Below are 14,395 nucleotides of genomic sequence, written 5' to 3'. Positions count from 1 at the left end.
TCCTCTCTCAACGGAATTCACACACACACATGCTTCCACATACACACATTCCTCCCTACACTCAGGTCTGTGGGAGTAGGTTAAGGACATTAGTGTTTCAAACTGCTGTCAGTGAAATGCAGCCCCGCATTAGCATGAACATTAGCATTAGCGCTCTTATGTAATTATTATGATGCAGAGCAGCTAAATTTACACTGTTAAGTTGCAGCACTGTAGCAGAACATTAAGCTCCCCTGAATATACAATATAATCACAGTCTCTCTCTCTCTCTCTCTCTCTCTCTCTCTCTCTCTCTCTCTCTCTCTCTCTCTCTCTCTCTCTCTCTCATGGGTGCTCTGTGCTCTGTTGGATATGATGATATTGAAATAAATAAATTTCCAGAGGCCATGTGTGTTTTTCTAAATCATATTCATATCCCTGTTCAACATATTTTGTAATGCCCAACCTCACATTAGCATTCATGTGTGGATGTAACGGGCCAAGCCAAAACTGGATTTAGCTATGCATCATGGCTATTGTGACATTTGTGAGCGCTTTATATTGTTTTGTGTAAGCTATCCAGTGTCTCTGATACCGTGCCTCTCCCTGTCAGACAGCCAACGTATGGTGATCTGCTCTGGGCTCTTCTTTCTCTTTCCTCTCTGTTGTCACTACATCATGCCCCCCCGCCCCCACCCATCTTTTTGAGACATGGAGACTGAGCCAGACTAGATCTTTGTAAGTGCTGTGTTCTCTAGTGAAAAGTAGAGATGCTTTATACCATTTTTTTCAGACCGAGTGTAAGTATGTTTTTAGCACTTGTTGATAACAAGTACATTACCATAAGAAATTGCCTACTTAGAATTAAGAAGTTGTTAGTATAAATCAGTGCAGTGTACCTCAACCACAAGTACTTCAAATCTAGCTGATTTTAAAGATATGCATTAACTAAGCTATGCTACATAAGTTACCTTGGATTGAGTAGAGTTGTGGTGGATAAGAGTTGGTTTAACAAAGTGGTCTTGTGTGTGTGTCTTTGTTTTTATATATATATAAAACAGCTCTGTCATTGGACAATTTAAAAACAAAACACAGAGTCAGACTGGTTCAAGAATTAAGCCAGAAAGGCTGTGATGTTTCAGAAGGCTGTGATAAGTTAAATAAGCACACTATACAGTTGTGATGAGTCGAAAAGCAGCTCAAGCCTCTCAGAAAAGCATGTCATACCTTCAGATGGATGGGCAACAACAGCAGAAGACCATGTCAGATTCCACTTCTGTCAGCCAAGAACAGAAAGCTGAGGCTGCATTGGTCACAGGCTCACCAAAACAAGACAGTTGATGACTGGAAAAATGTAGCCTTGTTTAATGAATCTTGATTTCTGCTGAGGCACACAGATGGTGGCATCAGAATTTGGCACCAACAACATGAATCCATGTTGCCTGCTTTGTGTCAACAGTCCAGGCTGGTGGAGGTGGTGTAATGGTAATGTAATGGGAAAGGGAATGGGAATGTTCTTTTGGGGTTAATACCAGTCAGTCATTGTTTGAATGCCACAGCCTATATGAATATTGTTGCTGACCATATCGCTCCTGTCATAACAAAACCTTTCATCTCCATTTTTGTAATTTTTCATTTTTTGGCATAATTTGAAAATACATGTTGTGTTTAAAGTGCACGATGAATAGACCAAAAGAAACCAAAATTACTTGGAAAAAACTCAGGTTCCATTGACTTACATTAAATTATCATTTTGGAGATACAAGGTTTTGCATCACTGCATGGACACAAAGCAAATGTCACAAAGCAAAAGTCATCTCAAACTGGTTTCACAAACACGACATTGTGTTCTTCAGCGGTATTCCCAGTTACTGGAACAAAATCCAGTAGTACACCTTTGGGATGTGGTTTAACAGGTGATTTGCAGCATCCACATAGCAGAGTCCACCTGAAAAATTAGCAGGAATTGTATGATGCGATCATGTGAGCATGGACCAGAATGTGTCCAGAAAGATGAACTATAAATGGTTTTGTAATGACTAAAAAAGCCATTAAGAATAAAGTTATGCTAAAATGAATATCCAGAAACATTGTGATCAGTTCTCAGATAATAAATGGGAATAAATAAGGAAAAATAAAATAATGAAATGACTATAACAAAATTACACAACCACTTAACTTGTTTCAGAAAACTTATAATGTTAAAAAAACAGGTTGAAATGACTTCTGGTGTAGATTGTACTTCAAGAATCAAAACGAACCAATAGATCAATATGTTTTATAAATGTAAAATAAAAAATATAGTTCCCTACTTTTCGCTATGTTAAATCGTTGTTGGAAAAACAGTGCTCTCTAGTAAGATTACAGCTAAGGATTAGTCTATCAAAAACACGACAAGTAATTTCTTATTTTATGGTGCAGCAAAACAACAAAACCCATAGTGCCCACCACACTTGTAATCTATTGCAATCTGTTGGAATGGCTGTCATATGAATTTATATGATTTACCTTTTGCTGTCTATAAAATGACCCCAGAAATTTGGTCCTCACTTGAGGATTGTTGAGCTCGACCCATAGAGTTTTAGTGATGTGTAAATTAGGCATTTGTCTATTATGAAGCTTGATTTTGTGTATTAGAACCCTTTATGTGTGGATATGGAAGAATGCTTTGGATAATTGTCCTGCTGAAAGTTCCAATGACCCACTTTTAGCTTCCCAGTAGAGGAAGTGGAATTTTACTCTAAATGGATCTGGAACTTGAAAGTCCATCTTGCCATGTCCTCGTATGAAGCAGCTAGATGACTTGATTATGTTGCATGTTCATCTCCACACTTCACCAACTGGAAGATCCTTTTTGAATAACCAGCTGTTTTTTTTCCCCCAATAAACAAATGTTTGCCATTTTATAAAAGTGGGGCCTTTCTTCTGGCATGCATTCAGAATAGCTTGTCAACATGTATTTTGGAGTCTTTTTATAGCAATTCCCTGATTTATGGAAGTCATCTTTTTGTGTCTTATTTATATACATAGATGACTAAAGAAATTATATGCATTACTTTATATGTATTCCTTTGTGAAATAAGAAATTATGTATGAACACTTAAAAAAAAAACTTGTCCTTAACAAAATAAATATGCCAAATACCATTAAAATAAACATTAAAAAACGTATTCTATTGTATGTTGTTCATAATCATTTCTGTAGGTGAATTGTGTTTGAGATTTGAGCTTTGTGTGTCAATAACTGGAAATTAAAATAGGCATTAGGCTCAGACACATTGACAGATTGACAGACTTTGGTTTAAAATATAACTGGTTTAAACAGTTGTATATAGAATGATATTCCACTTATAATAAGGATTATCAAAATGTATAGCTGTGCCAGGGCTTTTTTTAATGACGATACTAAGACATGATTAAGGAACCAGTATTGTTGTTGCAGCCCCAGCTGCTTAATGAATGTGGTGATTAAGTTATGAAAGCCTCTTGAAGTCACAAGTAAGCGCACTGAAATTAATTAAGGTAGGATGTGCTGTTGGGAAATGCAGTATACCTGGTTTCTAATTTGTGAATTGTAAGACTTGACCTGTTCCTCTTCCACTCACAAAAAAACTGTTGTAAGGCTTTTCAGAACATTGACAAAAATCCCATTAGACCAATGTGAGATTGTAGCAGTCTTTGTTCAGAGTATACATATAGGTGATCAGAAGACCTGGAGAGATGGGCACTAATTACTGCATGCTATTCTACAATAAGACTGAGCTTGAACAACCTAGGACACACCAAAAAAAGGGCTTCAAACAGTTGCTGTGTGCTACTAAGGTTCTCACAGTAATTTCCCAACCTTTCAACTATGGTGCACTTGTCATGCTTCTATTTTTTTTTTTTTTGCTGTGCAACCATGACAACGGAGCTCTGATTGGTCAACCAGATTTTTAAGGCATCCGTACAACACAGAAAATCAAACTGGCTTCAATTAAAAATTTCAGACAGCATCACCATCCCTCAGTTTCGGACTTTATGTGAAAGATCAGCATGTGTTGATATATTAATATCTTAACTTCTCCAGCAGCACTTACACTGAAGTCATTAGTTGAACACTTTTTTTTTTTTAAGAGTTGGGGTCAGTTTTCCAGAGGGGTGGCGGGGGGTGCATGTATGATAACGGAGCTCTGATTGGGCAGCCTGATTTTTATGTATGCATAAGTCGTTATCAGCATAGTAGTTTGAGCAGTTTTCACAGGCTGCTGCCCAATTGCACATGGATACCAGGCAAACTCGGGGAATGAAAAAGTAACCAGAATTAGACGCTTCAGTGTTAGAGAGAGGATAAAACTTAATGAAAACAGCATAGCTGAGACATTCGCTCATGTCTGTCTCTCCCAAAGACCTGTATTGTTAGACTGTAATATTTGTCTTATTTTCACAAATTTTCATTACTTCATGTATTTCATTCATGTATTTCACAGAATGTAGCCCCTGTCCATTGGCATCTGTTATACATTTGTGTTGTGTTGCATTCTAAGTTTTGTAAGTTTTGAATCAAGGTTTTCAGTTGTTTTCTAATTATAGGAAAATGCATTGAAATTATTCGTCCATGGTACTCGAGAGCATTGAGAACAGATTAAGTTGAAAATAAAGGTGTATTGTCAGAATAGGCCAAGATCAGAGTTGGCAAACCTTTGCTCTAAGCACATGATTGGCAGCTGGACAATGTATTATTTTTGTTTTGGTCGATGTGTGTTGTAACATTATGAGGTAAGTATCATCAGCTAGTTAAGTGCACTCGCACTATATTTGAATGGTGCTGCTACACCTATAACAAAATACCCAGTTCCATTTTTTTCAATGTAACACGATTTGATTCTGTCTATTAAAACAGGTAACTGATTTTTCATTTAAAATAGCTCATTTCATATGGCAATATTGGCAGGTTTGAATGTACTGAAATTCGAATCGGCCATAAAAATTCCTGAATCCATTGTTAGAAAACTAGGATAAACCAGAATATACTTTCATTTGCATAGATGGGTTAAATATACACAAATAATACAGGGCAAAGTTCTCTTAGATAAAGCCATTGCTCAATGTTAAAAGTTTGTTAAAGGCTTAAGGAGATTACTAATTATGTTAGAGAGTATAAAGAATGTTTGAAATGTGAGTGCATGCTAGGTTAAGAGTTCAGAAAGAATACATGCCCGGTTAAGAGGTTGGAAGTTAATGAGGGTGATAATGATAGTATGTTAAAATGGTGGAGCATCTGTGTGGGCTTATGGAAAGCAGGTTATCATCACTGCACAAGGGTTATCTGCACATACAAATGAATCACAAAGCAGTAGAAATGGATGCAAACAAAACAAAAGTACCTAAATTGTCAAAATATCTTTTTAAAAGGAAAAAGATGCATAACAGTGAGCAACAGCTAGAGCTGTCAAAAAAATCCCTAAAATAAAGGGAGAGCAGACTTGATACAGGACACCCAAAGTTCTAAATGTTTTTCTTTATTGGTGACAAGATGGCCAGAGTGCAGTGTTTTTAGAACTGTAGTTTGAAACAAACTGCCCATTTCTTTAAATATGTCTGAGCAATGTTATTTTTGCTCATTGTGCAACAAGACACTAAACGCACTGACAAAGACTCTAAGGAATTCAAGGGGAAAAAGTAAAAAGTCTTGGATTCTGTGTGTCAGTTTTGAAATATATGTCCAATTAAATGTGCATCTCATTTGCAGAGAAGACCACAGTAGTAAAAAAAAAAACTCAACACAAAGAAGAGCTGAAAGTCTTCTCTGAGCTAAAAGCATCATGGGAGTCCATTGATGTCAGTGGGTTGCAGACACTGTGCAGTTGCTGTGTACAGGCATTGGATTTATCTCAATCATTATCCTTCCCAATAGTGGAGGAACTGAAGACAAAAAAAATGCCATTATTTCAAAGCATTAAAAATAAGGTTGTCCTGATTCAGCTTTTTTACTCCCCCCATTTGAAGTACCTAAGGGCCCAAATGATCTGATATTTGTATAATTACTGTTTTATAGTGTGTTAACTTTTTTGACCTCCTTGATGGTTAGACTCCCTATTACTTTAAAATGCTGCAGTAAACTGCTTTATTTTTGATATGTGCCTTTTGGGGTACACTCTTAACTAGAGGTCTAAACAGAATGGATTGTTTTTTAGTCACAGTTCTGCAAGATTTTATCCCGTTCCCCCAAAAAAATATACATGCTATGTGTTTGTTTTGTCCGACTACCGCCCACAGACATCTACAGCTGGTTTCATTCTGTGTTAGTCGCAGTTGAAAATTATTTTCATATGTCCGATGTCCCTTTGTTCAGCTTTTTTATTGTGTATTTGCCTTAAAAGTACTTTACATTGTTGTAACTGTCTGAAGGCTCTGCTGTAATTTCATGATTCATATTGTCCTCGTGATCAGTTGCTTCTATTTCCTGAGAACTTTTGTTATAAATGAATTTATTACCTTTCCTTATTGTACTGTTAGATATTTTCATATGTGCCCACTATAAGAAATAGTTATTTGTTTTTGGCTACTCATTAATTTATAGTATTTCTCTACATGTGCTGCAAGATTTTGTGCTGGGTAACCACAGGTCCTCCTGCAGGTATACAGACCTCTACTCTCAACTAAAGGCTTTGGTACTACTTCATACTTGTATTATATGAATGTGAAATACGTTTTATGGTGTTGCCCAAACATTGTGGTTCCATACTGCTCTAAGTGTAGTAGACACTTCTGGTACCTACCAGTTTTAAACCAGAAAAGGTATGCTGCACCACTGCCAATAAAACAGAATGTTTGCAAGACAGTAAACACGTTGCTTTTTGAAGATATCAGTCAAGTTGGATGACTCAGCTCTGTCTCAGTACATAACTAGTGTGAATTCTACTGACACAAGTTAAATTATTAAAACCATTTATGTAGTCAGTGGTATAGCTGTAGTTCTCTTTAGATTTCATCAAAGTTTTGAGAGGTCTTCTGGGTGCAGTATTTTTCCAGATAAATAGACCAGCCAGTCTCTTTGTGGATGTAAACCTATACTATGAAACAACTTCTAACAATCAGTGCTTCATGTTTAGTAGTCAGTAACAGTGTCCCTCCTATGGTTCTCTCTAGACACTGTGGATCTGGATGTGGCTGATGATTCAGCTTCCGAGGTTGTACCTGAGACTCCACCCTACAACCGACCTCAAGAAGATGAGCCAGAGCCAACTCCAGAGCCTGGCAGCATGACAGGTATGTGATTCGTGGGTACACCTTACACACACAAACACTTGCAAAAGCATTGATTCCATTAAAGTCTGATTATGAGTGTCATAGTAGCTCATTTAGGAATGAAGATTCTTGAGATTTGTTGGGGATTTCAGGTTTCAGAGTTCTTAAATAGTGGGGTGTCATGCTTTTACTAAGTATGAGCACAAAAATTGTGTTATGTGGCCTAAAGGTTGTTTTAAATAAAATGAAACAAAATAAAAGATACAATTTTATGTAAGTTTAGCTAATCTTGAAGCCATTTTGTGGCCTTCTTTGTTTTCCTGTTTTTATCAGTTAAAAAAATGATAAATAGAAGCATTTCACTTGCCATTGACAGAGTTCACTGCATGATTTCTACTTTAAAACTAGCAACAATAATATAGTCACAGCAATGTATTTATAATGGTGTTGGTGGAGTACTTCATAGGGTCACCGAATCAGCAAATAACCAGTGACAAAAATAGTGAAGTGGGCAGTAAATTCAGTCAGATAATGGCTTAGTTTCGCTGACTGCACAAAGGTAGGGTTAGTCAGTCATGGGGGTCAAGGTCTTGTATACAGAATTGGTCAATGATTGTGTTCAGCTGTCTTTGGTGGTTATTGTATGATTTAGAGCACAGGCAAATAACAGGTAAGGCCTAACAATCAACACTAAACAATAAAACAGAGTTTGTTTATAGGTTGGTTTGTAATGTGTTTATCTGTTGACAACAATTCTGTGTGCTGTGAAGCACAAGAGTACATCTGTCCAAGTTTGCAATTCCCTGAAACTAATACAAAAGATTCCAACAGTGGATGCAAATCAGTGGTTAGTAGTGCCAAAACAACTGTAAGCAGAACCAAAGCATCTTAGATCCATGAACACAGAAGCATGGTGTGGGATCTAGAAATGGTGTGGCTCACAGCTGGGGGTCTGTCATGTTTGGTTGCTTGCTGTAATCAGATCACTGTAGCACCTTCCATTCATGATACATTATGCATATATTTTGGCATTAGATGAGAGGTGCATAATCAAGACATCATTGTGTGTATCAGCCTTATATACATTAGTGGGATGGTATTCTGGGACTTTTATGTTGGCACAGCTACTAGGGCCTTTGCCTATGGCCAAAATTTCTTTTGATGTTTTCTAAAGCCTTGCTGAACATTAAAGGGAAAAAGACTTAGTGCGACTATCTTTGTCAGAGGAGGCTGTGACAAGTTCTAGTTAGGTGTTGGCTGTTTGATAAAGCCCCTGTGTTCATCTTTTGGCAGGCGTACCAGTAGTACTAGATCTGATTGTGTAATTTCACTATGCATAAGCTCTACCTACTACAGTAATGGGGACTGATTCATGAGCATCTTTGCATAACCAATACAGGTAATGCCACTTACACACAGTATTACTTGGCAATGACTGGTGTTGGAGAGATGAAGATAGTATAATTCAGAACTTCCATTAACAAAATAAGGAATTTAGAAATCTCTAGTTCTGATGCAAGCATTTGTAATCCTAAAACTCTCTCTCTTTCTCTCTCATACACACACATACAGCTTTTAGTCCAAAGCAACATACACAGTCAAACACCCTTTCAAGAAGATCAAACATGCAGAGGCTGTTAATTAGAAAGCCTTAATTATTGTCTTTCCTCATCTTAGATTAAAACCATTCAGCATGTGTTCACACAAGAAAAAAAACACAGTGCAGTGACTGAGCCCCCATACTGTCCATCAAATTCTGCTACAGTGCTGATCAATAAACACACACACGTTCTTCACACCACAGGCCGCTCTGTCTTCAGCTCAGTGCAGATTGCCTCACAACACCCCTTCCATTATCATGTGTTTATGCTAGCTCCAGTGGGACATTGCGCAACGATCAGCATGAACAAGCTCAGAACACAAATACAGACTGGTTGAAGACCATCTGCAACTTTGGTAGCTAAAATGTTGAAAACCTCAGTTACTACAGTACAGGAATATGCCAGTCAGATGATTGAACCTCCAGGAGCTTGAGCACTGAAGGAACTAAGAGCGTGCTGCCTGTAAAATAGTAAAGATAAAAAAGTACAAAAGAGAGAATAGTGTATTTGGTAGGGATGTGCATGGCTAAATGATTACTGTTCCAGGTGCCAGCATTTAAATACAGAAATCATTGTTCAGACTCAATCTTTTGAACAAAGCCAGCAAAAGGGGTTCTCTAGAGTGATACCATAGAAGAACCACATTTGGTTCTCTAAAGAACCTTCCAAAGCATGGTTCTTTCAAAATCCTCAGCTGGAACTACTCAGCTTAAAGGTTTTAAGGAAACCAACAGTTGTTCTTCTGTGGTATTGCTTCACAAAAGCAATTTTTTTAGCACCTTTATTTTTAAATGGGAAATTCCACCTATTTATTTATTTATTTATTTTTATTTTTGCAGAATTCAGCTATTGCGATATAAACAAAGCCTTTAGAGTGGTTTGATGAGAAATGGTGCATTGTAAAAGAAATTCTCCCTGTGACAGCTACAATACAAATATTTACATTTTGTTTGCCATCTAAAATGACCAGTGAGCATACATCTTTTTCATTTCTAATAAGTTTTTTGTTTCTAATGATAATTTTAAAACAGTAGTAAATAAAAAAGTTTTCTTTTTTGCCTTACAACTCCCTGCATGTTCATAATTTCCCTATACTACTTTTATCAAACACAAGCATGTGTATTGCCAGTTGGAGGAAAGTTTCATTGAGCTATCCATTATCCACCTACAAATGCCTCTTTTTGTAGAAAGAGTAGAAACTGTTGTTAGCTTGTATTACCTTTCTAAAACGTCAGCAAATTTTTCATTCAACCGGAGAAACTACAGCATAAGGAATAAATTTAGTGTTGTATAAATTTCAAATTATATTTATTTTGTATGCATTTGAAAGGTTGTGCTGTTAGAATACATTTTTAAATCATTTTTTTATTATGGCATTTGCAACCTAAGTAGTAGCTACAAAGTCATGACTTTAGTCTGATTTTAGTAGCATGGCAGCGACTCTAAGCAAAGGCAATAAATTTAATGCCCAAAACTGAGTTGTCCACTACAATTTCTCATTAAGTTGGATGTGATTTTTTCCAATATTTTCTACAACTTGTCCAACTTGCATTAGAATATATTGGTGCATAGGTCAGTTGTAGGGAGAATGCTTTATATGATATTTTGATATCAACGAAAGTCCCTTTTTATCCTCTTCACAGTTAACCAAATATCCATTAATTATCTTTTACGTCTACACAAATTAGTTAAAATACTCATCCCAAGTGTTTGGCTGTGTTCATCTGGGCTATAAAGTGTATTAGCAGACACACATCAGCAGCACAAACAGACTGTGCTCCTCTGGGTGTGTTTCCTCTGAGATGTCGATGAAATTTTAACGGACGTTTGCATGCATGCTGGGTCACAGAGGAGCGCAAGAGTGATTGCAAACATTCTCTTTTCTGATACGTTGTTTCTTCATTTGCCTGGGAAAAAAGCAGTTTCTCTCATTTTGTTTGTGTGTATGTCTGCTTGTGTGTCTGCCTCATCCTGTGTAATTAGTGTGATTGGATAGTCTGTTTTCTGCATGTGGACTGGCTGTGGGCTGTGCTGATAGAGAAAGGTCACACTAAGAATGACTTTACCTCATGAGTCAAATCCAGTTTATGTTCGCATGTAATGCCACACAGTGTCACTAAGGATGGTTGAAATGACAAAAATATAGGCCTTTTTAGTTTTTCTTTTTCTAGTTTTGTAACAGTGGGGAACCCTCAGGGTTTTCTAGAGAAAGCCTGAATAAGTAACATTTAATTATTGAATAATTTAAGAATTATCATGCTCCGTGTATTAGAAATCTGTAAGTATTGAATAAATACTTTTGTTTCATAATTTCAGTTGAAAACAAACAGTTTAAAATCCACCCAGAAATTCCTGTTGTACCTAGGTACAGCTGATTGAGCTTTTCCAGTGTTAATGACTTCAGGAGGTTTAAAGAAGGTTTTACACATCAGATTAATACCATCAAAATGAGGATGTGACAGTAGAACCAATCAGTCATGTTTTGGTTTCCAAAGGGTGGGACCAATCCTGTGAGGGGAAAAAAAAAACACCATTTCAGGCCTTCTGGAAGTCTAGATACATCACTGTGAATTCGAGCTGTAGTCTAACCAGCTTTCAATTATTGTTTAATGGAAAGCAGTGGAGGCAGCTCAATGTTAGGGTATAAAACTGCAACATAGAAGGTAAAATATATGTTAATGTCTGTTACATGCTTGAAATAAAACATAAGGAATATCTTTTACAAGCTTCATTTATTTTGATTTTATAAAATGTTAATAGCTTAGCCTCTCTAATACTATTAGAAATTCCTTATGAGTGCTAGCAGAAATTAGCGTTATCATAGAGGCTGATTTTTATTGCCACATTATGACATTTATGGCACAATTTGACGGCTTGGCTCACAGTTGGTCACAGGATTCCAAACAAAGTTGGAACATACTGTAATTTAGTGCAAAGTGAAATGTAGAGCAGTAGTGACACATTTTTAAAAAGCTACCATTTGAATACAGTATACTTTTAATTGAACATTTCCAATGTGAGCTATTTAAGAAGGAACGGGAGAAAAAATCACTCAGTGTTATTTATTAGTATGCAGTTTATGTGATTACTGAAGACTGAATACTGGTTGTTGTTTACAGGCTAGTACAATGTTGTTGACGTGCTGATAATTTTCTCAGAAAAGCATTTAATTATGTAATTTATCATGATATTGGTAACTTATTGTCATGTGCTCAACCTCAATGTCACTGTTCCTAATCATCTGTCTCTGTCTCTCTTTTCACCTCCCTCTGTGTGTAGGGGATGGACAGGAAGAGTTTGCATTGGGGGAAGATGCTCTGTCTCGTATCCGGAGGCTCATTGCAGAAGGGGGGATGACAGCAGTGGTCCAGAGAGAGCAAAGCACCACTATGGCATCTATGGGCAGCTTTGGCAATGACATCATCGTAAGCCACCGCATTCACCGTGGCTCACAGACTGGGGTGGAGTCACAGGCCAGCACCCGCACAAGCTCCTTCCCGAGACCCTCCTCCTTCACTTCTGCTGGTTCCAGCAGTGCTCCCACTCTGGTCGAGGCAGCAAGTTCATCTTCACATGTTTATAACCACACCCAGCAGCTGCACCTCTATACACAGAGCACCCCAGCACCCTCTACAGCACAGGGTGGAACTGCACAGACTCACTCAGAGCAGGACACGCTTGTTCCCGACACAGCTTCCAGACCTGTTCTCCCTCAACGGCTGTCTCCTCTTTTCCCCAGCCCTCATCTTCCCATGGAAACGGACGATTTTTTAGAAGATGCAGGGCTTGGGGACCTTAGGATGCTCTCTCCTTCCTTGCACCACACAACATCTCTCTCACCTGTAAACAATAACAACAACTACAGTGGCAACCATGGTTTTCATGGCGATGCATACAGCCGATAAACCTGGGCAGATAAAATTGGTAGACTTGGACAGACGGTGAAGCCGATGGAAAAAAAAATGGAAGGAAGTACAGAGAAGGAAAGAAGGGATGAAATGAGTTATGAGTGTACGCTCTTAAAAATAAAGATGCCAAAATGGGCTCTTTGGAGAGATGCAATTAAGAACTTTCTGTTCCCTGAAGAACATTTCAGTAGATTTTTCTTAAGGAACCATGTTTGAGAGTGTGAAAAACCTTATAAAATGAAATGCTAAAGGTTCTGTACTAGGGGTTTGACAATGCGTCATGAGAATGTCTTGCAAAAATGTGATATGATGAACACCAAAGTTTGCAAACAACAGTAGCACCGGTCAACAACCCACTCCAGCACTCTTTCTTGATTCTCACTCTAGTCTCACTGTAAACAACATCGATACAGTCATTATTTTGTTTCAATTACATTTTAATCAAAATTTTGTGGGGAAACCAAATTGTAAAGCCACCATTGCGAATCGAATCACTGAGTGTGTTGTTACACCCCTATTCTATATCAGTTAAAAGAACCATCCATCCAAGCCATTTAGGGACCTTCGTTTTTAAAAGTGTTTGTTTACTTGGCATGGAGGTGGACATTATTGCTTGCTATATCTGAAAAGAATTTGCAGGGGGGGGTTTTTGACTGAAAACAGATTTAAGAACATTCCAAAACTTACTTGAATCCTGTTCTCATATGTGTGTGTCTAGAACAACTATCTACAACACACAGTTCTGTATAACACTCATCTAAAACACAGGGTTCAGTTTTACATATCAGTCAGGGGTGACACAGCAGCCTTTTTGTAAGACAGCATGTCTGTAGCACATATTACACACGTACAGAGCTCACTCACACGTCATGTTTCTTATTATTGTTATAACTAAAGACATTAAAGTGTTCCCAAGGTCAAGCTAAAAATTTGAGAGCGTTTTATCCGTTGTCAGCTTGAAACCATGATCTCTGTTGCAGAAACACATTGGCCTAGTTTGAGGTCTTTCATGTTATTTATTTTCATTAAGTGAAATAGCAGGTGTTTCTTTTTATATCCGCCATGGTTTTCATTTTTATGAATCATCATGAAGGAAAGTCAGTGAAGGTAAGTGCGTGTCATGGACAGGGTATGTCACATTTTTAAAACAGTCAATGTCATAAAGAATAAAAATACACTCAAGATCAACACTGCAACTCTGGGATGCTGAACAGTTTGGTTAAAACATGCAGTAACACTTTACTGTGGACCACATGAAAGCTTTCATGACAATTGACATATATGACATTCATATAGACTTTTTTTTTTTGGGGGGGGGCAGTCATGGGCTGGAGGTTAGGGATCCAGCCTCGTGACCGGAAGGTCTCCGGTTCGATCCCCAGAGCCGACAGCACGTGACTGAGGTGTCCTTGAGCAAGACACCTAACCCCCAACTGCTCCCCGTGCACTGCGGATTGGGCTGCCCACCGCTCCAGGCAAGTGTGTTCACTGCCCCCTAGTGTGTGTGTGCTCACTAGTGTGTATGTGGTGTTTCACTTCACGGATGGGTTAAATGCGGAGGTGAAATTTCCCCATTGTGGGACTAATAAGGGTCACTTAATCTTAATCTTGATCTTAATTTGAACAAGCGTCAGTTGTCATAATACTTTATGGGGAGAAATGCCTTTATGACAACTTA

General features: G+C 37.8%; 1 protein-coding gene across 4 annotated transcripts in view; it reads left to right on the top strand.

Annotated features, from left to right (window-relative positions):
* Positions 1-13,646, top strand: part of ambra1a (autophagy/beclin-1 regulator 1a) — a 145,505-nt gene extending 131,859 nt beyond the window's left edge. For all 4 annotated transcript variants that reach the window (XM_017709585.2, XM_017709583.2, XM_037534499.1 and 1 more), the window contains 2 exons: positions 7,110-7,229; positions 12,089-13,646. In XM_017709585.2, the coding sequence (XP_017565074.1) occupies positions 7,110-7,229; positions 12,089-12,714 (746 nt within the window). In that variant the 3' untranslated portion in view covers positions 12,715-13,646. The remainder of the gene's footprint in view (positions 1-7,109; positions 7,230-12,088) is intronic.
* The last annotated feature ends 749 nt before the right edge of the window (positions 13,647-14,395 follow it).

This window comes from Pygocentrus nattereri, chromosome 25 (assembly GCF_015220715.1).
Source record: "Pygocentrus nattereri isolate fPygNat1 chromosome 25, fPygNat1.pri, whole genome shotgun sequence".
NCBI lineage: Eukaryota > Metazoa > Chordata > Actinopteri > Characiformes > Serrasalmidae > Pygocentrus > Pygocentrus nattereri.
This window is presented reverse-complemented; position numbering and strand designations above follow the sequence as displayed.